The sequence below is a fragment of the Alligator sinensis genome, unplaced genomic scaffold (assembly GCF_000455745.1).
Source record: "Alligator sinensis unplaced genomic scaffold, ASM45574v1 scaffold678_1, whole genome shotgun sequence".
In the NCBI taxonomy this organism is placed as follows: domain Eukaryota; kingdom Metazoa; phylum Chordata; order Crocodylia; family Alligatoridae; genus Alligator; species Alligator sinensis.
In genome coordinates, this window is record NW_005842006.1 from 422,841 (window position 1) to 447,410 (window position 24,570).

The 24,570-nt window shown below is 43.0% G+C and overlaps 1 protein-coding gene across 1 annotated transcript in view; it reads left to right on the top strand.

Annotated features, from left to right (window-relative positions):
• GRHL1 (grainyhead like transcription factor 1) overlaps positions 1 to 21,937 on the top strand; it is a 57,510-nt gene extending 35,573 nt beyond the window's left edge. The window contains 7 exon segments of the mRNA XM_025201850.1: positions 2,365 to 2,452; positions 6,729 to 6,868; positions 10,215 to 10,252; positions 10,910 to 10,998; positions 12,763 to 12,848; positions 16,894 to 16,958; positions 18,852 to 21,937. Of these exon segments, the coding sequence (XP_025057635.1) occupies positions 2,365 to 2,452; positions 6,729 to 6,868; positions 10,215 to 10,252; positions 10,910 to 10,998; positions 12,763 to 12,848; positions 16,894 to 16,958; positions 18,852 to 18,966 (621 nt within the window). The 3' untranslated portion in view covers positions 18,967 to 21,937.
• Positions 21,938 to 24,570: the final 2,633 nt, after the last annotated feature.

Genomic DNA, 24,570 nt, shown 5'->3' on the forward strand with positions numbered 1-24,570 from the left:
TCTTCTGTAAAACTGTTTCCCTGCTTCACTTGATCTAGTTATTGAGCCAGCCAGTAAAAGACTTGACTTCAAAAACTTACTTCTTGCTGCCTGCTGGTGCTTCCATCTTGCACCATTGACTTTCTTGTAGCTCTGCATGGTCACTTTACTCTGCTGTCAGGCAGCAAGTTAGCTTCTAGGCAGACTTATGCTCTTACCGGGCCTGTTTTATTACACCTTTAAGCACTGCCACCCTTTTGCCCTGGGTTATCTGAATATAAGTAATGGAATCAAAGAGAATATTTACAGTGAAACCCCCCTGCAGTAAAATCTCACAGTGAACTGAATATCCTATACAGTTTTGTTTCGTTGTCTGATATGTAACTGGGAATTCCTGCAAGAGAGATGTTTTCTGATGGCAAAACCTTTTGTACTGGTATTCCACTCTCACCAAGCTCTCTGGAAGTACAGTCATCATAAAAATCTAATGACCTGCTTCGAGTGTGTAATTTTTTGATCGCTTCATAAACTTCAAAAAGGGCTAGGTAATATATGCATGTATCATAGGCAGCAACTCTGCATGCCCTGTCTTGTTGTTGCTTACTTGCTAGATGCTTGTTATTTGATTATTTTAATTGCATTCAATGGGACGCAACACACCACAGTCATGTCATGCACAATTTGGCATCTGGTTGCACTGCCAATAAAATGTTTGGGGTAGTTATGGTATATAAGAATTTGCCCTAATTTTCTTTAAGAGATGTCAGGTCTTCTGTTGGTGCTGTTAATTGCTCTCACGCAGAGTCTGCCTTGTATTAGGTCAGCCTTATTGCTGGTGCTTAACAAATAAAGAAGAATTTAAACCCAAATCTCAGCAGACCCCTTGAGCCTTTACTCCCACCATAATGCTGATGTATTGCAATGTGCCTGGTAAGTAAAGTCACAAACTGAAGGGTTCCTTCAGCCTGGGGCCCCATTGTGTTGTTTAAATGGTTAAATGGCAGCTGGATGTTCCTAAATCTTTGAATCTGCATTCTCTTAAACTCAAGCAATTGATCTAAGCAATTTTATTCAACCTCCATGATCCATACACCCATGCTACTACCTAGTCTTACAACACTGTAGTGTTAGGTGTCTCTTACAAAAAAAGATGTTTGTTTCTTGCAGAGCCACAATCAACTCATCACTGCCTCTCTAATGTCTTGTATCGTTAGAACAAGTGGCATTTTTTTTACGTGAACTTATTAGTGCTGTGGATCAATAAACTGCAGCTGTAGATTAGATAGAAATGGGACCTCGGAGTCTACAGAATTCTTGCCCCTCCAAAAAAAAAAAAAAAAAAAAAAGTGACGGAACAGAAGTAACAGTTAGCAGTTTTATACAAAGGAGTGTATTCTGTAATCGCTAACTATATGGCCTCAAGCCACAGTCGGAGTCGCATCTGCCTTGGGACTTAGGTGTGTAGAGAGAGTTGGAGGACCACCATGTTATCTAACTATAATACACCCAGGACAGCACAGCAGTGCATCATATAACTTACTGCTTATAGAGGCATTGGGTTTTTCAAGATGATAAAACTAATGACAAGAGTCAACTAAATGGGGGTCTTCAGCCACAGCTCAAATCCCTGTCCTGTTCCTTATTGTGGTGCTTACTCTTGGCACCCTTTGCATCTCTTCTTGTCTGCTGCTCTCCTCTAACTGAGATCAAAACTATGATGCTTGGCTTCTTTTGGTAGCTGCTTATCTTCAAAGTGGTGGGCACCCTTTACCAGACCCTTGCAAAGCAGGTGATGCAAAGGCATAAGGAGATGGAGTGACTTAGCTCGGGTCGTATGTCATCTTGGCTTCATCACAGGGGCACCACAGTGATCTAGTAATGGGTGTTGCTGATTGGGTCTTTGTGATATATTGACATGTCTTGCTTTAATTCTTCTAAGATTATAGTTCATTTAAATTTAGCTTAACTATAGTTTAAGATAAATTTTTTGATGAAGATGTTGACTGAACTTTTAATTGGAGAGAGAATTGCACATGGCACTCTTTATCTTGGATACCATGGCTCAAGATTATTTCACATGCATGGAGATAGTTGAGAACTGCTCAGTAGCTCCTGGTCCCATATTTAAAAGAAAAGTGGATGACTGAGTTGGATGCTCTGACTGTTTGATTTGGTGGTGGTGCTTCAAAATAAATACTGGCTAGACTTCAAAAGCAATGTGTTCTGGCTGACCTGCCTCCAAGGTTGGTGTGGGACTGGCCTCTGCAAACACTACTCTTTAGATCAGTGTCAGTGACCTGAGGGGGGAAGAAAAAACAAACAACTGAAAATCCTTTTTTCTCTCTCTCCTTTCCTCTCCCTCTCCCCCAATCTTTTATCTGGCAGGGAGCAGAGAGGAAGATCAGGGACGAAGAACGAAAACAAAGCAAAAGAAAAGGCAAGTGCACTGACCCCAGTTCTCAGCTGAATGCCTGTAAGTAAAAATTATTCTTCCAAGCCTTTAAATATTAGACTGCACATTCCTTACAGAATTTTGTCTCTGGTGCAGTGGAGCTCTCCTATATAAACAAATTCCCTTAAACATATGAAATAGATTCCCTTTGAGCCACTATATCTGGGTTTGCAAACTGTTTTTTACTGTGCCCTGGATCAGTTAGGACTCGAATTCAACTTCACTCCAGAAAGCTCTGTATAATCACTATCAATGAGTTCAAATGTACCTCCAACCTGGGAACCCAGTTGAGAAAATGAGGTGTGGTAGCTGTGGATCCAAGACTTGGCACTTGAAATCAAAGATGAAAAGTGTTGTACAAGGTGTCCCTCAAAGCTGGGTAAGCATTGTCCGCCCCAGGTTTCCAGCAGGGGTAACTGATGCACAGGTTGGGCAGGGACCTAATTTTGAGAACTGCTGGAGCACTTGCAATTCCAGCCAAAGCTAGTCGGAGCTGGAAGTACTTGGAACATTTACAAATCTGGCCTGAAGTGGCATGGACCCTGAAGTAACAAGTGGCAGAGTCTGGAGTAAGATCCCAGCTCTTCTGATTCCCAGACCCAGCTTCCATGAACCAGATCAAGCTAATCCCTTTTCAGGTAGTAGTTTTGGCTTGAGATTTGTTTTGAGAACAGATTAACAGAAGTTTAGGGCTAGAAGGGACTTGTGAGATCTTTGGGTCCAGCCACCCTGCTCTGGGCAGGAAAGACTGCAGGGGTCAAATAACCCCAGCAAGTTTTGCATCCACCCTCCTTTTGAAGATCTCCAGGGTAGGTGCCTGCACCACCCTCGCTGGGAGTCTGTTTCAGAGTCTGGTCACACAAACCATGAAGAACTTTTTCCTTATATCCAGTCTGAGACCTTCTTTTAGGAGTTTGACTGGTGCTCCTGATTTTCCCCTGGGGCACTGTGGTGAATAGTTGTTTGCCTAGCCCCTGATGCTTTCCCCTGATATTTGTAAGCTGCCGCACAAGTGAAGGTGAGACTGAGGCCTTAGTGCTTAAGTACACAAAGGCTTTCTGGCTCTGTTCTTCCAGATGTCTCTAACTTCTTAACGTTGTCCTGAAGATCCAGTTTTGTATGCTCACTCCCTGTACGTGCCTGGTTACTTGTTAACAGGGCTGATTCATGTAAAATGTATATCCCCATTTCTCTTCCATGCTGTGTAGCAGAGAAGCATGCACTCCTTCCACCTGCCCCCCTTTCTATTGCGTGAGGAAGATGTTATGTCACTGGATGTGTTTGCCAGAAGCTGAACTTATAACAGTCCGACCGGTTCAACAAGTGTTCACCTTGCAGCTTGTCAAACAAGATTTTCCTGACCCAGCAAGTCAGGAAAGCTGGTGGTGCAGCTTCAGGAGAAAGTGTCGTCACAGGGAAACCTGGTTGTTCTGGGGCAGTTGCAGCGAGGGCAGCATTTTGAAGTACATCCTAAAGAGGAGATTCCACACGTGCAAGTGTTGTATTTAAAATATGAATGATACAGGTTGTTCTGTCCGAGTGTAGTAGCCTCAGTACCATCCACAGATCACCATGCATGACGTAGACCTACCATTAATGGCGGAGAAGGGCATTCCATGCCAAGCCTGAGAGGAAAATCCCTCTTGGGGCAAAACATAAGCTTAATCCCAAAGGGACCCTTTTATCCCCCAAAATTTGAATAAATATGGAGTGGCCATTTTTTAATGCAAGGTGCTGTACTCTTCCCTTCCCACTCCTCCCTGACATAACTGTATATACATGGATTGCCTCATAGTAGAGCTGGCTGACAGTTTTTGCTTAAGATTTTTTTTATTTGTGAACAAAAAGGCAATTTCTAGAAAATTTTGAAGCTCTTTTTTTCTTTCCACCACAGAAAATCTTTTAATTTTACTGAAATGTTTTGAAATGTATATGGGAAATTTCCCCTGCTGGAAACTGCGCTGGGAAATTTTGAAATGAAATACTTCATTTAGGGTCAGTTTGACCCAAATCAGAATCCCCTCATTTTGACAGACTTAATTGAAATGCTTTGTTTAGGGTGAGTTTGACATTAATCTGCACCCATCTCAGCTTTTCTAGTGCCTCCAGGAAGTTGCGGTTCAGTTCTCTTGTACCCTGTTGTTACAGGCTGGGCTTCCCTGATGAACTGCATTTCCAGGGGTACACTTAGATCTTGCCTTTGAACTTCCACATCAATTCAACCAGGGGAGTCATGCTAACCACGGTGCTTTGAGTCTATGGGGGTCCAGCCAGATAGCCTGGCCAATAAAGAAAGCAGACCATGCGACATGTGAATTAGAGCTCCCATGAGGCAATGCGACAGATCAGGGTGACATAGGTTAAATATCAAATCAAACCAAAGTACTTCTCAGTGCAGGAATGTTAAACTAGAATTTTTCATGGAACTTTTCATTTTACCAAAAAAAAAAAAGTCAGAGTATTATTACACCACATCCATAGCAGTAATAGTACTTCTGAAAGTGCTTTCTAGTTGAGATTTTCCAGAATGAAGCTAAGTGGAAAATGGCATTGCCACCTTTCAAAACCATTTTTTTTGAAACTTCAGAAACATTCCTGTTCTGCATTGGGGCATACATAAGACCTTTTGTGATGGGGGTGAGAGAGAGACAGACTCCAGAATACCAAGAGGCCAGGAGCCAGGCAGTTCACTTGGATACAGGAAGCCAAAGCCCGAATTGGGCAGAACAGGGACTTAAGCCTGGGTCACCCACATCCCCTGCAAGTCACCAAACTGGTGGTCACTAGAGTCAGTCTCTCTGGCTTGCTGAATATTTATATGAAGTGGAAGAGGTCTGACAGGAGAGTGAAGGAGACCTATAACAGGCAAGCCTGGATGTTAGGTTGCTTGTGGGGAGGTGGGATACCCTGGTTGAAGTTCCTGTACCAAAGCACGGCAGAACAGGAACCTGAACCTGTAGGCTTGTCAGTGTTCCTGGTGCGCCAGCATCAGTATGTCAGCAGAACCCCTTAGAAGAGATGCCAGTGTATGGTGGCAGAAAGTGTGATTGCCCTGCTGCCTAAGCTAGACTACTTCACCAAAGGACAGAAGCTAAGCTCATGAAAGTCTTCTTTTTGTCAGTATTGCTGTGATGAGACGGGGGTATTGCTGGCATGTCACTTAGCTGTATGATCTTTTCACACCCTGACTGGTGTGGATAAGCTAGGCAAACTTTGTGATTTAGAGCAGCCCTGAATCTTTTGGATAAACTGGCGATGAGGGCCATTATCAGCTCTTCTGCAGTAGCTGTCCCCTTTCCCCCCTCTTTTTCCTTCTCCCCCTCTTTGAGTAGCAATTTCATCTATTTTGGACCTGAGAAATTTTCCCAATGAAAGTTGTGTCCACATCCTACACATTAACATTCTCTGACAGGAAAAAACACGTTATTTCATTAGGAAATTCCTGACCAGCTTTACTCCAAATGCATTACCATGCTGAATGCATAAAAGGCTCACAGAGCTCCTGTGAAGTATACAAGTATTTACTTCACTGAGCAGAGAGTCTGAGGCACAGTGAAGACGCCCTGGAAGCCAGTCACAAAGCAGGGCAGAGATCCTAGCTGTGTGGTAGCCAGGAGACCATCCTTCCTTAAGAAATGTTTGTGTAAATGTGAAGCATCTTGTGTGTAACCCTTTCAAGCAATTATGTGATATTGAGATGGAAACCATGGGCTCTGGTAAACTTACACCTATCTTTTGATCCTGCTGGGCACGAGCTTCCAGAGAAAGGGTGAGCTTGCTTGGAGAAGTTCTGTCAATGAGAAATATATTAGTTGTTCTTTCTGCCAACGTAAGTGCTTTCTCCTAATCGTGGTTAAGTTGGGATGTGATGTCATTTGGCATCCTTACTTGCTGAAAAAGGCTTTGCCTAAGGAAAATGAGGCAGATTGAGAGCATTGGATGGTGTTCAAGCTCTGTCATTTGTGGAGTGAGGGAAGAGGAGACTTAAGATACCCTTTAGGAAATTGTTGCTGAAATGTGGTAAAAAATGGATATTTTTGAAAGGGAGATGCTGCCCATAGAATCAGTCTCCTCTGACACAGGTGATTTAGCAGCCTCTGGAGATAGTGACACTGTCAGAAACCTTTCTGCCTGGTTTAGAAATGTTAGCAGTAGACCCAAGGTTCTTCTCTTTCCCCCTGCCCCAGCTTATCACATCTAAACAGCAACATGTTACACTTAAGATTCAGTAAGGTCAGGACCTCATAAGTGTCTTAACTATCCATTTATGTTGATTTTTTTTTTGATCTCTTGTCAGTTTCCGATGTCAAAGTGCCAATGCTTCCGTCCCACAAACGGATGGACATCACTGTCTTCAAGCCATTCATGGATCTCGACACTCAGCCAGTTCTTTTTATCCCCGATGTTCACTTTGCAAATCTCCAACGTGGTGCTCATGTACGTGATAAGTGTGTGTGTATGTGAGAGAGAAACAAAAATTGTAAGCACGTATGCAAATTTTTAGCACTACATACATGATGATGCCATACAGAGCTAATGGACTGGTTCTTAGATGTGTAAATCTTAGAAATAGAAATTGCTCTTAGGGGGTTAGAACCCGTCAATTACTTTTCTAGCGGCAGTGTTTTACTGAAAAATGCCAATTCATTGATCTGCCGTGTTTTGGAAAAACAGCTTATCTTAATGAGCTCTTTGGTTTGACAGAGGCAGTTTCCTTATGACTTCCTGCATGACTTCTGTTGGGCTGCTGCAGAACCTGGTCTTCTAGGCACTGCTGCTACAGGGCAGCCCCATGCTGTGCACCACCACAGGACCAGGAGACCCCAGTGCTTTTGAGGGTCTCTGGCTCCAGGTCAGCCTCGTCATGCTATAAATAGTGGTGAAAATATCAGGAAAGTCCCATTGAAGGAGCAGCTGTCATGGTCCCCTGAGGGGGTTCACCTCAGAAATTCCCTAGGTTGCTGTTTCTGTAACAAATTCCACCCCCCCCCCCCCCCCCCCCCCCAAAAAAAAAAAAATCTCCTGGTTCCCTCTGATTCAAAGTGAAACCAAATGTTAAATGAGTGAAATCTCCTGTGATTGTTTTTTTTTTTAATCTCTCATTTTGGCTAGCTCTAGTATAATGCGCCCTAAAACACAAAATTAAAGCTCAGACTCCACCAAACAGGGATTAGGAAGAAATGTTCATAGGCTTTTTCCATATGTCTTTCTACAAAGCCCCTGCTACCAGCCACAGTACAGAAAATTACCTACTAGTCTAAGTACAGCAGTGATATGACCTTTACATTTTTCTATTGCTAGTGTTTCATTCCTCTTATAGCTTTAAAAACACCATACTTACTTGCATACGTGCCCCCTTTCCCAAAAATCGAGACTCTAAAATTTCGGTTACATATCTTAAGCAGCGAAGTTGATTTTTCTTTGCTGGAAAAAGCATGGAGACACTGTACTGTAATGGCTGCCAAAATAGAACAACAAGCAGCAGGGAAGGAGTCCCCCTCCAGCCACTGCTGAATTGTTAGTAGCTGAGCAGCTAATAGCTGTTACCTGTTTGGCAGGAACTGTGAAAGGGTTAACACTAGCTTTTGCCTGAAGAGTCGTTGAGTTGGCTCAGATTGAGTGAGCTGCTACTACTGCTGCATACAGTAAGCCCTCTGCCATGACTCTAGGAAAATCTTTTTTTCTACATCTTGCCTTCCAAAAACAGGTGCTTGCCTTAAAGTATGGATGCACGTAACTGAAATATTACAAAGTATCGTGGGTTGGGAATCAGTTCATAATTGTCCCAGGTCAGAGGTGTCCATACACGTACTGCCAAGGGTTCCAAATAGAACAGTTGCTTTTTAGGCATTTTTGGTACTCTTGAACTGTCACCAGGGGGTGGTAGTGAGTATTCAGCCCAACTGCAATTTTCTGCTTCCACCTTTTAACTAACATTGAGTTCAGTAACTTTTTCTTGCACTTTACCAAAATCTGTGTGGTGGTACCCTGACTGGGGGTGTCTAGGTCTGTATGTCTGTGTATGGGGGAGGACCTGCCTGGACCTCTCATCTCCACATTCCCAGGGGCCTGGGTGCTCCAAGTTGCTTCCCAAGATCTGTGACTTGCTGTGGCTTTTAAAAGGACTTTCCATACAAAGCTGTTAATTTACTTCCATTGCCTACAAGTGACCCCAGTCTGTGATGCCTTGGGTTGATCTGGGGGAGCAGTGATGATTGTGGGGGGTGCCTGAAAGCAGCTCAATTAAGTTGCATTGCTGACAGTTGTATAGAGCTGTGTGAGCAGGGTGGAATGGGCAGGGGAGGTGATGGGATTGTAACATGGAGGGCGAGGAGCAATTTTTGAAAATGAACAGGCTGATTCATGTTTATGGAGCATGGTGCTGACAGCCATCCCATGGTATTAATTGCCCATTGTGCAGTCACTCAGCTTTCCCTTGCCCAGCAGTTGGGGTGCCTATACTTAAAGGTGCACCTACTCACTCACCAGCTGGGCAATTCCCCTGAAAACCTAGAAGCAGGGGTCCAAGTAGCATCCCTGCCTGGCCACCCCTCTCCTGACCCCAAATTAGCCTGGGAATCTGCAGAGGTAGGGTCTGTTGCCAGCAGCTGAAAGTCTTTTGGGGAAAGGTGCTCTTTTAAAGCCTCCAATATGATGCAGACATTGCAGGGAAGTCTGGAACACCCAGCCCCCAGGCATCCAGAAGCAGGAATCCAGACACCTCCTACGCCCACATGGCTACCCTCCCCCGATATCAATCTGGGATGTTGCAGACTTTAAGTGCAGGCTATGGAGGAGCAGTTAAAAATGATACCTAATTATCCAGGTACACTTTTGAACCATCCCAGGAGATTTAAACCCTTCCAAACTGGCTTGTATATCTAGACATTTGTGGTTTAATCTGCCTTTAAAATGGTCTGTGGGCACATTTACATGAGAGTTACTGAAGAATAGACTAATTAGCTCTGCAGTAAATGCTGTCTACTACATGTACCCCTATTAGGCTGGAGTAAACTAATTAACTCTGCTGCAGGTTAGTACTCCTGAATACAAGTACTGTCCTGCTGCAGTTTTTTACTCTACAGTAATGCATGCTGTAGAGGATGCCCTAGCTGGCTGGTGCATGAGGGTTCTCCAGTGTCAGGGCTGCCTGTTGACAAGTGCTGTACAAAAGCACCCTTATGCCCCAGCCAGCCCTTCCACAGCACATTTAAGCTGAGAGGAGCAGCCCCTGTCTGACAGGCTGACCCCCAGAAGTCAGTGCCAGCTGGGGCTGCCCATACCCAGCTCAACATGCTGCGGTCCCAGACGAACACTCAGACAGCGCACCCAGGAGCAATAAATTTCAGAGTTTATTGCTTTGCATTAATTGCACACGTAAACATGCCCTCTATGTGTGTTCACACCTTTTATGTGGGGAACAGGTAGTATACAAAGAAATACTCTATTTAGGGATGCTAACTTATTAGCTTTTTTAATAATGTTTCTATGTAACACTAGAAATTAGGCAGCTGTTAAGTATTTCACTGCAGAATTGACAAGGAAGAGGCAGAAATGCATTCCAATCTTTAATGCAATGGTCCACTGCTGGCAAATATTTAGGGCAAGACAGAGGAACGCGGCTGCTAGAGTCCATATCGGGGAGGTGGTTGTTTGGACATTATTTCTGAGTTGGCTGTCTAGTTGACATTTCAGAGGTTCCAATTCAAGGTCATGGTAGACAAGTGTAGTTCAAAGCACCTTTTTCTATAGGCTCCAATAAATTCTCTCTTTGCTTTTAAAGGTTCTTCCTGTTGCCTCAGAAGAACTGGAGGGTGAAAGGTAAGAGCCTTCCTATTTCCGTCTTGTGGTAAGACTAATGAGGTAGAGGATGCCAAATAAACAATGAGGAGGGGGAAGTCTGGGCCCCGAGGAATTTGCAATGGACTGTACATTTTGCTCATCCATTATATATGTCCCAGAATAGTCGGACCTGCTGTTTAGCTTAGATCTGAGTTGCTAGCTTCTGGCTTCTCTGTAATGGAAGATCTTGAATGTTAGATAGTATCCATTAGTGTTGCAGCCATCTCAGTGCCCAAGTTTGCTCCTGTGCTTTTTTCCAATATGCTGATAATATTCAGGCTGCCAAGGTACTCTTACGTAGACTGTCTGGTTCGGTAGCTGAGACTCTCCAGTTAAATAGGTGGAGTTTTGCTTTAACAGAGTGCATCTGGACTGCTTAAGCACAAGAATATAGCATAATATGTATAGGAGCAAAGTACCTGGACAGTTGTAAATGAAGTATATTGACTTGTCTAGAAATAAATGCTCATTATGGCCAGTGCAGTAATAATTAGTTCTGGAAATGATGTGCCTGTTGTTTCCTCACAATACCTGTGACTAGGCAACTTCCCCTCTAACAGGCAAGCTTGGTTGATCCTGCTGATCCTACTGCTGATGGTGTTATGTTTTTGGGGGGCGGGGTTTGCCGTGCTACAGTTCCAGTCTGAAGAGAGGACCATATATAACTGAGGATGACTTCATTGTACCTCCCAATAAGCTGTCTAGAATAGAGGAACCAAAAAGAGGTAAATATATATATTCTAAGACTAATTTGTAGAGTTGTTTTGTCACAAAGAAAAGAGTATATCATACACTGAAAAGGAGTGTATCATTTGTTTTTATGGCTTTCATGAGTGCTAACAGTAGATTCCCATGTGTGGGAAGGAGACTGTACCCACAGTGTATTGGCTGGGGTGGCAATGAAATTTCTAGGTGTGTATTTTTGGTTTTAACGTCCTGGGAGTCTCTCATGCTCAGGATTCTGCAGTTTTATTCCCATCACAGATGTTGACTTGCTGTGTGAACTTTGGCAGGTCATTCACCTTGTCTCTCTTTCTCCTCCTTTCATTACAACTTCTTGGGGGTATAAATACTTGTAAAATCCTTTGAGATCCTCTGATAAAAGATGCTTTGGAAGTTCAAGTGCTTAAAGTCACAAACTGATTCTATGTGGAACGTTTCCCTGTTTCCAGCTTCCCACTCACATATCCCCTGTTGGAAGGAGAGTGAGAGTGAATAGTCTATACCTTAAGTACTTCTTTTGGCTTCATCACTGTAGTGTTATAGAACATCACAGATACTAACTTCTCTCCCCTCACAACAGCTCTGTGGAGTAGGAAAGTACTACTGCCCTCCTCTTGAATGGTCAGTGAAACAGAGATCTGACTGCAGTCATATAAGAAGGCTGTGGGACAGAAGGAATTCTGTATCTCTGGAGTACCAGTCTACAGCTGTAACCAAAGCACTGTCCTTTCATTCCAGCTGAGATCAGCAAATACATTGCTCCTTACTGGTTTAAGGGAAACCAACAGTTAATGAAACAGTTTGGTTCGTGTGTGTAAAATGGAAACCATAGTCTTATTCTATGTGTAGCTTGCAGTATCATCATATCTGAACGTTTTATAATTAAGGGGATTGAGCTGAAAACCAACCTCCACCTTCTGATTTTGTTTCTATGCTCCTTCCACCAAAGGAAATTCTTCAACCTCCTGTGGTAGCCTTATTTCACCCCGTTTGACCTAGATATCATTGCAATTGTTTCAGTTCATAGCTGCGTAGGAACAGCAAGCAATTAAGCCCAGTAAACAGCACATGTCATGATAACTAATCATTACAAGGTGAATTAAGGACAAGTGAGGCTGTTAAAAGTCCAAACTTCCCTGCTCTGTTGGTTTATTTCTCAGCCTTGCTGCATTATTATTATTATTATTTTTTTTAATGAGGTGGTTTCTGTGTATAATGACTTTCTAAGAATTTAAGGATGCTGCTTGATTCTCTGCAGGGGAGGAAGTTAAATTCACCTTCTGCTAGAAGGAACAGAACTCAACAAGAGTGAGAAAACAACACTAGCAAGAGGAGAGGAGAGAGAGGCTGGCTTGAAATAGGGAAAAATCTCTAGATAGTTGCAAGAGACCAAAATGATACTAAAGGCATTTGGAAGGCTAGGGTGGGCAATTGCATTAGTTATATTCAGTAATTTAGTGAGACAGATGACCAGCTGGATGTTATGGGCCATAATTGGCTATGAAAGATCTGTCTTCCTTGGTTCAGAACCCTTCACTTACTCTAACTTACCTTAAAGCATTTTGAAGATAGCTTTTATCTAGTAAACAGAGAGAGAGAAGTGCAGGATAGTGGAACATGCGCCTGATGTTTCCTCAACAAGAATACAAAAGGTTAAGCTTATTCAGATTTCTGGTGCTTTTTAATGAATGTTACCACTATGACTTACGTTCCTTCCTCAAGATACAACTATATCATAAATCATGCTCTCCCTGGTTTGCTTTTAGTGTTGCTGTATGTTCGGAAAGAGTCGGAGGAAGTTTTTGATGCACTTATGCTAAAGACACCATCTTTGAAAGGCCTAATGGAAGCTGTAAGTAGTAGGGTTGTTCTGTAAAACCATGTGCCTGATCTGTGAAACAGTGAACATGATACCTAGTTCCTTATACTTAAGTGCTAAAAACTTCTGAGAGCATGTCTAAACTTGAATCATAGCAGCAGTTCGGTTTATCCCAATATTTCAGTTTCTTCTAGCTAAAGAGTTGGGGGCTGGTTCTTTAGCGAGGTAACATTTGAGGAAGGGGGAGAACACTGCAAGTTACCCTTCAACTTTAAAACAAAAATTGAATTTTAGAAATGAAGCCAACAAAGAGGTCTTGATTGATTTATGAAAAAACAGGTTATATGCAGAAGGAAGCATCTGAAATTTATGGCCTTACTTTTCAAATGACTAGCAATTTTTCTTTGAAAGTCTCCATTTTTGAGTGCTTGCTTTGACCCATTTTAGGGGCATGATTTTTTTCAGAGTGGGTCTTTGCTTGAACACTTCCTGAAAATCAAGGTGCCTTATAAGGGTGCCAAAACCTTGAGGCACCCAAAACCTCTAGTCATTTTTTGAAAATTTGGGCTTCTAGGTTCTTTCTCATGCAGATTAGCTATCTGTCAAGCTGCAGAAGCAGCTTCCCAGGTTTCTCTTTGGTTTCAAAACTAATCAGCAGACTCCTACCTTGGCTGTCCTTCATATTAAAGACAACCTTTTAATTAGTTGGGATTGATGGAGCAGTTTCTGAAGTATACTCAAGTGAATTGGTGGGTAGGAGCGTGTCAACTTTTTGTTCATGTGTATTCCCTTAAAGCATGGTAACATTTTCTACTTTACTAGGCAGTATTTTGATTCAGGGTTACTAGGTGTTCTAAACGGTTACATGTGCACATACCTGGGTAAAATTATCCTTCAGGCACTTACTAAGCATGGAAAATTTCAATCCAAAAACTGAATATTTCAGGAATTTAGGAGCATGCAGAAATGCAGAAGGTAGAGTGAAATTTTTTCTTATAGCATAACTATAGCTCTTCTGCTGCTGAACTTCCCCCAGCCACTAAAATTTCAGGTTTTGTTTTTTCATGCTTGGTCTTTGTCCAGTCAGTGCCTTGTAATAGTTTGAAGGCCAGAGGGTTTAGAGCTGTATAATGGACAGTGCTGGCTAGCTTTGGGATCCAAATCTAGTCTCCTAATCCAGGATTCCTTACTGTTGTAGTGACTTGTATTCCTGATTTGTGTCAAGGCATTTCTTGTAAAATCTGGGATTGAGGAGGAAGAATGTAGTGACTCAGTTATGTGGTTCCACTTGGGCATAAATGTAGGAGCAAGTGTGGGACCTTAAAGCATATGGTCTCACCTTGTAAACCTGAATTCGGGGCATTTATGTTGCTTATTATTACCATTGTTACTCAAATACAAGATGACCCTGATTACAAGATGACCTTCCCCAATAATTAGGTTCCATGTATGGAAAAAATTATAAATTTGTTTTATAATTTTCCAGGTGTAGAATTAATGTTGCCTTGAATTCATCACCCTCCCAGTACTACAGTGGGGAAAATAGTGATGGGGGGAGTGGTCAGGTGGCCCTCTTGCCCTCTGGTCCCCCAACTTCTTCCCCCTGCAGCTTTCCTGGCCCTTTGTTACTGTTAGACCCTGCTCAGGTTGTTCCCTCCCCAAATGCAATGTAGAAGTGAGGTGCCTGTGACAATAAGAGGGGGAAAGGGACAGAGGAGGGTAGAAACTGGTGAGAGGAACAGGAGACGGCTGTAGGTCTGACTCTGGTCCCAATCCTGACTGCTGCAAATTGCAGCATAGCTATTCCATAAACACGCTTTTGAGCACCAATTTTGTACCTGCTAATGCATAGCAAAAACTCTGCATGATTATTTGTCTAGAGCAGGTGTGGGCAAAATACAGCCCATGGGCCGGATCTGGTCCACCAATTGATTGCATCCAGCCCATAGCTGCCCATGCAGTCCTCTGCATGGGACTGAGCCCCATCCACTCCTACCTGAGGTACCTGCACCACGCTCCCACTGGCACCCACCCCGTGCCCACTGAGAGCCTCAGCCCCGGCCAGAGCACATAGCTTCCTTGTTGGGGCTGCTACCGCAGCCACCTACATACTACTCAACTCCCCCTGCCTCCAGCGGTGGCGCCTTCTCCTGCCCCTGCTATGCCACTTTGGGCAGCAGGTACCACAGGGAAGCAGCAACAGGCATGGGGACATGTGCCTAGTCAGGTGGCTCCTGCCTTGGTGTGCAGGGCTCCGGCTCTAGCCACCTTCCAACCACTGCCTGCCTGGTGCAATGAGGGCAGGAGCAGGGGCAGGAGGAGAAGCTGCTGGAGATGGCGGGAGCCAATTGGTACCCAGGCAGCAGCAGGAGCAGCCTCACGGAGAAGCTGTGCATCCTAGCCAGGGCTGGGGCTGTGCTGTTGGCAGGCAGGAGTACAGCGCAGGCTACCCCAGGTGGGAACAGGCAGGGTTTGGCCCACTCGCCCACACATTCAATACCCCCTCCCCCACACAGTGTACAAGTGTAAGACTTTTAAGACTTTTTATTTTGAGTTATGCAATTGCCTCTACACTACTCAAAAAAAACATAAATCAGGACAGAAAATATTTTTTGAAATACAATTAAGATGTTACAGTAGATTGATTTTTTTTTTTAAGTATATGATCTACCTTTTATCTATAATTTTTTTATGATATTTTTTTGACAGATTTTTGTGTGTGGTCCTCAACAGCTCCCTAAAACTTAAGTGACTCTGCAGTCAAAATAATTGCTCACCCCTGCTTTAGGGTCAAAAGGCTTATAAGTTATCATATAGGTTATTGGATTGGGCCGCAGCGGAGTCGACAGCGTTTCAAGTCATGGTGACCCCACAACCCAACACTGTTTAGTATGTGTACTCCAGACACCCCTCACAAAGGATTCACATGCTAATTACCACCCCCCCAACTCGCAATTGGAAATGGGTATCCTTGTCAAGTCCTGGGACCCTCCAAAAATCTTTATGCAGATGAGATGCAGGGCTGCCTGGTCCATCTTCATCTCATAGAGGGAAGGACGGTACTTAATCGTATGTGACAGGCTGAGAGAGTGGGCAACAAAGTCTCTCAGCTACATAGAAGTTTGGTGATGTTTGCCAGATGATTAAAGCTCACAAAGAAACAGAAATCATTGGCAGTGAGAGAGAGAGAAGCACTGCTCAGCTGTGGGAGTGAAGAGGTTGAAATGTATTCGATGTAGCGGTTCACCATGACTTGAAAAAGACCTGGCACTGAGGGGGGACTGTGCTTAATGTGCACTACCATGTGTCTTACTCAGATTAGTGCAGTCCATCTTTGTGGTAGGTTTCCATCAGCATCTCAGTCTTTTGGCTAAGATCAAGCATTTTTGGCTCCACAGGAGTGTCTCAGGGTTGTTGAAGCTTTTGTCTTTGTAGGTAGGTTAGGAGTATAGCCCTTCATTTTCCTTGATTTCCCTCATTCTGGTATACACCTCTTTTATGCTGCACACATGCTTTGTGTTGCTTAGGGGAGCTCAATCCATTTGTATTACGGGTTACATCATACAGGTTAAATCTGCTCCCAAAACTGGGGATCTTGCCAAAACAATGTTTGTTGAACTGATCTTTTTTTTTCTTGCAGTCACTGAGGGCCAAAGTGAAGTGTCAGTCCTTTTAAGGCCCCTTCTTTAATATGTAAAGCTACCATATTAATGGAACCTGATATTTTTCCCTGGTCAAGTTCATGAAAAACAGTCAATACGCCTATTTTTGTAAAGTGCTGTCATCTGCCATAAGGCAAGGTTTCAAAAGCAGCAAGCAAAAGAAAGACCCATCTACTTTGTGTTAACCAGTTTTCAGGGACTCGGGTAGAGTGGAACAGGATCTCACTTAGGCACATGAGTCCACTTAAACATTTAATAGTGAGAGTAGCATCTGGCCCTCAGCTTCAAACCTAAAAGGCAGGGCTTCTGTTTGATTTTTTTTTATGTCCTTTTTATCTTTTATTAAAAAAAAAAAAAAGTGAAAGTCTTCTATAGTCTTCCTGGTTTAAGGACTGTATTTACTCTTTATGTTCTAGATATCGGATAAGTATGATGTTCCTTTTGATAAAATTGGAAAAATCTTCAAGAAGTGTAAAAAAGGGTAAGTACTAATTATAGGGCATCTGCAGCAAATTTCACAGAAAAAATGTGACTTTCTACATTTGCTGTCAGATCTTCAGATAAATCTATGCTTCATATGCCCCTTCATAAGCCCTCTCTGCACATCCATGAGTGCAAGCTTTGGAACAGATTTAGTACTTGTGTGATCTGTGTGCATGAGTCCTCAATTGTATGACTAAAAAGGACTACTGTGATCATCTAGTCAGACCTCCAGTATAACGCTGGCCCTAGCAGTTTCTTCCTGTTTGGACTAGAGCACATCTCGAGAAATATTCTGTCTTTGTTTTAAAAGTTCCAGAGACAGACGACTCCTCATACAGTGATAAATTGTTCCACTGGTTACTTTACTCTCACTATTAAAAATTGGAACTTCATTTCTGATTTAGTTTCAAGGTCCAATCATAAGAACTTGTTTTACATAAGCCTGCTAAACTGAAGATCCCTCTGTTATCATGCATGAGGGTATTTGTAGTCTTATTCAGTCACTCCTCAACCTTAAATAGATTTCAGCTGCTTGAATCTGTCACTCTAAGTCATGTTTTCATGAAATTAGATTGGAAGGGGCCTTAAGAGTCATGTAGTTTAAATCCCTTGCAGTGATACAAGATTCACTGTTTTTAAACTGTTCCAGAAAGATGGAGGGTTCCACAGCTTCCCTAGGCAGCTTCTTCCATTGTCCTACACAATGGTGGAGTTTGAGTGGGGTGAATGGGGCAACTGCCTCAGATACTGACCTGGGTAGCCTCAGATACTGACAAAAGAGTGGCCACTGCCAGAAGCTGTGCAATTGCAGTTGTGGCAGCAACCAGAAGCTGCTGCTGCCACTGTGTTCCAGGTGCCTGACTACATCCCTGTGCTGCTGGTCCTACTGTCCTTAGGGGTGAAACATCTTTTTTCCTGAAATCTAATCTAAGTCTGTTCTCTTGCCTGTTGTCTTGTCCTCTATGTCAAGGGAAAAGCAATCACTCTCCTTTATGGAAGCCATTCAAATCTAGGAGAATAGCTATTATGTCCCTGCTTTAACCCCCTTTTCTCCGAGCTAAACCTAATGAATTCCTTCAAACTTTCTTCATATGGCTTGCCTTCCAACCCCTTGATCAACTGTGCCTCTTGCCACTAGATCCTTTCCAGTCAATTTTCAATCTGTTAATCATTCTCAGCCCTTTTCAGTTTATCAGTTTCCTTCATGAAGTGTGATCAGCAGAACTGGCCAGAGAATTGAATCTTTAATTACTGTACATGCTCACATGAGTGGAATTTACTAAAGCAGAACTAAATGCAAAGATGGTGAATTGGAGGCCTTGTCTTTTGATAACTAAACCATCTGTTGAGGAACAGTTCATCTTGGGTATATACAATAGACCAGTGGTTCTCAATCAGCTTTAGATGCGAGGCACCCTACGTTCGATTCAAGGCGCTCTTTTGGAACATGGCAGCTGTTAATTTTAACTTGTTTGTTGATTATAGAAACGCATGATAGAGCAATTCTTCTGTTGTAAAGAACTCAGACTGCAACTCATGTGTTTTTAACATTACAGATTCCTATTTTGAAATCTCTGGTTTTACTTGTGAATCATGTTTGCACACCTAATAGTGGTAGCATTGCATGGCACCCCACATCACCCTTAAAAGGATTTCCAGGCACTGCCTGTCCCATAAGATGGCCTTAAAGCTCTTGTATAGCATGGGCAACAGTTTGTGGGCAGCTTCTAAGTCAGGGTTAAATCAGTTAAACCAGGACGAAAAGAATCAGGAGTGAGTTAGAGATTATGTGTTAATTTTGGACAGTACAAGTATATTTTTAACTGAATGAATAACATTTCATGCTTTTGGCATTTTGACCTGTAATAACTTCCCTGCCTTACTTTCCCAGAATCCTGGTCAACATGGATGATAACATTGTGAAGCACTATTCTAATGAAGACACCTTCCAGTTACAGATTGAAGAAGCTGGAGGATCTTATAAGCTCACACTCACTGAGATCTAAGACTAACCCTATTGACCCTCCTGAGAATTTAAAATGAAGGTCTCAAATGAACATTTTTCCCTAATTTAGTCGGCAGGGTAAAACACTAATCACTTTCTCTAGAAGAAACCGAAAGGGTTGAGTTCTTCCAGAGACTGGAGCATTGTTTTTGTTTAAGGAAATAAGTACACTTGTGTTTCTGTTCTTCCCAAAGGACAAAATAATGCTCACTAGATCAGTGTACTTGACATGAGGGATCAACGAGATCAGGTATGAAAGAGTGCGTATAAAGCATTAGCAAATGGGGGAGGGGGAAGCCCTGTAATATGGCTCTTGTATTCTATTTATCGACTCAATATTCGTTTTGGCCTGCTATTGCCTAATAGTGTTTTCCTGGACTCTTCTCTGCTAGATGCAGCTGCATAGCTCCCATTGATGCTAATGGGACTTGCATGTGGGTTTTGGAGATGAGACTCCATGATGTTTACTGCTGACCAGGGGACATTGCTGAAATTGCCTCTTTAATTCTTTAAAAACGTAAAACTGCCTTGCTTATGAAGAACTCCCTCAAGTTACTGTGTGAACTCATTTGAGATGAAGCTGTATTGTATATAAGTGCAATATATTTTTTGAAGGTTTGTAAATGTGTACATATGAATCATATATAATATATATAGATTATATATAAAGATGGTGTTCATGTATATACAGTGAATATATGCAATGAGGCCCACCTAAAAGGATACCGTACACAGGAAAGCAGTTATTTAATCTACTTATTTAAAAAAAAAAAAAAACCCTAGTATGCACCAAAACTTAACATATGCTTTATGTTCATAAAATGCACAAATGAGTTTGGAGAGGGTTTTCCTAAACCAAAGCAATGAATGACACCTGCTCTACAGTAGTCCCTTCTAGGCAGTGAGGTGTGGCAGCTTGGGCTTCTGTGATTAGTTTTCCCTTGCCTATTTTGCTAGTGCTGTCTACCTGCAATGAGTTTTGTGCATCTTCTGTAGACAGCCTGATCCTGGGAGGAGCTGAGCACCAGTCACCTGTGGAGGCAGAGTTCCAAGGCCTGTGTTTCTGGGCATCAGGCAATCTCTTGGGGATTAGACAGAAATTTCCCCTGTGGGTGTATTATTCTGTAGCTGCCTACTTTTTAAGATTTCTTGTGCCTTCCTCTGAATCTAGTGCTGGCCAAAGACAGAATTCCTGAACTACATGGACCACTAGATGGTCTGATAGTCTGATGGTTCCTGTAATCCTGAGAACTTGACTGTGCAGATGCACAGAGGGTGGGGTGTTGGGGTGAGGCTAAAACATCAGCAGGGGACCACAGTGGGGAGTGCAGGCTGGCATGGGCATCTTGCTCAATGTACAGCATGAGGCATCAAACCACTGAGAGAAGAAACTGAGCAGGGGCAGCCTGGGACAGAAGCAGCTGGTAGCCAGGACAGTTGTTTAGGGTTTTCAGTTTCTGATATGCACTAAATTACATTATTTTTTTAGGGGCTTTGATCTCTGACAATTTCTTGCCTCCCCACACCAGGCCTATTTTGATCACTAATGCCTTACAGCTCAGTTCAGCATGGGTACTGAGATTTGCTGATGTACTGCACACTGTGTATTTCTCTGCACTATGTGAAAACCTCTTTGGGATTTGCCAAGTGCTGCGTGCTCTGTGCTGGAGTCTAAGGGCACCTATATGCATGCAGCAAGGCTGCTCCGATATGCTGTAATTACAGCGATTTACTTGATTAATAGAGTCTGCTGGAGCATGGGAATTACCATACTCCCACACTCCGGCAGACTCCAGCATTATGTGTAGCAGCATCCCCTCACTAAAAAATGGCGGCAGGGATGCTTTTAACTAAAGCTCATTTGACAAGCTTTAGTTAAAGCGCCCCGCTGCCATTTTTCAGTGTGGAGATGCTGATGCACATGATGCTCTGGGGACTTTAATTAGAGCAGCTCTCGGAGGCTCCCCACCCCCTGCCACTCCTGGAGCACATATATAAAAGCCCTAAATGACTGTAAGCAGCAGGTACAACTGAAACCCTAAAAGAAGAAGCATTCATGGAGTGCAGTGGGCACACGTATGGGTGTGACTGTGCACACATGGCCATCTCCTTGAACCAGTCCTCAATGTACGAATAAAACAGAAGCCTGATGTACAACAAGAATGTTACTGAAATCTGAGCTTCCAGCCATTAATTTACATGAGAGGAATGCTACTGTGGTGAGAGAATTTTTATACACCCATAGAAATACAAGTATATACTCTTTTTTTTTTTTTTTTTTTTTTTTTAATTGAAAATGGAAGCTTTATTACAGGAATTCAGTCTTGGGTTAGGGAAGTAGATTTAGATCTTCTGTAAAGGTAGGATTGACATGAACAATTATTTCTTTTTACTGTTAATGAAGTACGTGAACTGAATTGCTGATTGTTTTCTATTAAAGTACACTGGGACACGGGTCTTAAATAGCAGCACTGTTGTGTGCACATTTTATGAAACTGATTTTTTTTTCTGTCTTCACTGCTGTTTTTTAATTGTATAATTGAAAATGTATTTTAAACCAAAACCATTAAATTTTGTATGTCCATTTCTAATTAGGACTCTTTCATGCAACTAAATGTAGTCTCTCTCCTGTAATTGGCAAGCAACTTAAAAACAAAACAAAGAAACTAGCCTCTTTCTCCTGATTTCTCTTGGGCAATAAAATACAACCCTAGCACAGCAGAGGCTACTGTCTTCTTACAGCAAGCACACTGCAGTGATCTGCGTTAGTGTTGTTTGTTGTCTGCTTTCAAGCCAAATAGTTCACGTTGGACCATGTGCCTGTATATGCATTTTTGCCCTTCTGGATTCATTGGGTGAATCCTGGCTCTGCTGATGTAGTCAACAAAACTTCCAATGACTTCAGTAATGCCTGAATTTTTTCCATTGTTCTTTGAATGTAGGACTGTCCAACCATTGGCTCATGCATTACTGCTAGCTGCCACTCTGCCCACTTGCTCTTGTGGTAGCAGCCTGGACCTCCAGGCTCCTGCTTCCGGCTCCCACCCACACTCCTAGGGGTGGGGCAGTGCAGTGGGAAGGGAGTTAGGCTGTCCATGCTGCATGAGCAGCAGGAGAAAGCCAGGTTGCCTTTGGTGGGTTTCCTGTATTACATGTGGGCCTGGGGAGCTGCCTGCATGGTGGGAGAGAGCTGGGCTGCCCGTGAAAGGGGGCCTGGCTCTTCTGGGCTGCAGCCTGCACTGCAGGTGGCCATGGCTGCCTAGAAATTGGACAGCCTTGCTTTTAATGTTGGAGTTCTACTGTAATTGAGGACGATGTCACTCTTTAATTGTACTGGAAGGTTAAAAAAGAGTTGGCCACTTACAATGAGGTATTTTCTAAGCACTTGGTCTTTTTGTTAAGGTAGTCATTAAAAACAAGAACAAAGGGAAGAGCTGCTGTATGGTAGTTGCCAAAGTGCACGGACTGATTGCACTCTTAAGCACAGTTGGCTCGTCTGCTATCTGGGAGCTCAGCGAATATAATAATAGAGGCTTAATAACACTAGCCCTGAAGATCACTCTGAGTTTTACCGCTTGTGCCAGTTCTTGGTTGATGGCTGATTGTTCTCTTGTTGTTTCTGGATGGACCTGCACTGTTTAGATTTCTAGAGCAGCTAATAGAAAGAAACCTATGCAGAATTTCACTTCGGTAGCTGGATGAGGTTATTCCTTCTTATCTTTCTATTTGACTCGAACTCAAATGTGTGATGGACTTGTTAGGACTCACTGAAATCCTAGAAAGTTTGGATTGGAAGGGACCTCCAGAGGTCATCTAGTGTGTCCAACCCCCCACTCAAAACAGGACCATTCCCAATTAGATCATTCCAGCCAAAGCTTTCGGGTTTTGAAAACCTCTAAGGATGGAGCCTCCACCACCTCTCTGGGTAACCTGTTCCAGTGTTTTATTACCTTCCTTGTGAGAAAATACTTCTTAATATCTAACCTAACTTCCCTTGCTGTAATTTGACTGTTGCTTCTTGTTCTGTCAAGTGCCAAACTGGCTGAAAACTTGTAAATGTTCCTCTTCACAGAAATCTAGGAAAGGAGAAAGAGATTTATGAGCTAAAGAGAGACCAAAGGAGATGAACTTGTCAGCTTGCTATACAAGGAGACCTATAGGAGCTTCCTTCCTTCACCTGCCCTGTGCCTCAACTAGTAGGGACTCTGGTATGTGACATAAGTAGGGCACTTGCCCATAAAGCTCAACATGGTTTTGCTCGTGGATGCTGACAGTCGTTCAGTACAAACCTCATCTGTGTTTGAAGAAAGGGGAGTATAAGTCTGAGCAACTGCATAACCCACAGCCTGTCCCCAGAGCCAGGTACTCCTTCACTCTGTTCAATGGACACTTGCAGCGAACCCAGCTTTTGTCTGCAGTCACCAGTTTAGGATTCATGTGTTTCCTGCTATAGTGAAAGCTGCTGTTGAATAAAACTTATGTTGCTTTTAATATGTGCTTTCCTGTTCCTTCTGAAATGATGGCTTGTTGGCCTTACAAAGAGTAAGGTGTTTTGTGTGTTAAAGTGTTTTGCAAGAAGGTGGCAGCAGCTGCTGCTGCTCCTGGGAAAGTTGTTATTAGAATTTTCTCTATTTGGTTTTTTTGAGAGAGAACTTTAATTTTTTTAACACAAACTGCAGCAAACTCTGGCTTACCTGTTAGGTGCAACCACAATCTGAACTTGGAGATTCCTCCTATTGTGCAGCAACCTCCTTGGCTATTTTAACCTCCAAAGGCAGCAGTCTAAACCAGTGGTTTTCAACATGTGGTCTGTGGACCCATGGGGGGTCTGCAGACTGTCTAAGCAGTCTGCGAAAGATGACTTACAATTAAAGGGGTCCGCACCTCCATCTGAAATTTCCAAAGAGTTTATACACCTTCATATTTTAGGGGTCCACAAATGGAAAAAAAAATACTGAAAACTGCTGGTCTAAGTATTCCTGGGCACCAACTCAAGCTGCAAAAATAGCAGCTGCCACTATTGCCACCCTAGCCACAACAACACCAGGTTATGCCTGTGTCCAAAGGGGCTCCTTGTGTGCCTTACAAACACCCCCTGGGTACCTGGGACTGTGCAAATTAGGTTTAGAGCAGCAAAGGTGGCAGAATATCTTGGGTTATAGGAGTAACTGTGGAACTTGTGTCCATATTCTTTCGTTATGAGTAAGGCCATTGGATCTGCATTTCTGGTTTCACTCCCCTTGCATTATTTTGAGACATGCTGTGGGACCGTGTGGAATGTATATAGTATTACAAAACTTGCACCCTCCTCTTTTACTGCCAGTTTGCATTGGTTCTATTTCAGACAAGTGCAGAGTGAGGGGCTTGTGGGCAGAAATCTGCAACAGGGTGGAACTTTACACGACTGTGGATGGAAGACTAGAGTAGTTTAATGGATTGCTTGTGGATTCTGAGCTGTTTGTAGTCAAGGTTCCAAGTTCAAATTTAGACCATACTAGTACAGTGACCAAACCTCGCTGGGTTCTAGTGGCTTCTTGGAGATTCGTAGATGCTAGGGTCGGAAGGGACCTCGACAGATCATCAAGTCTGACCCCCTGCCTAGTCA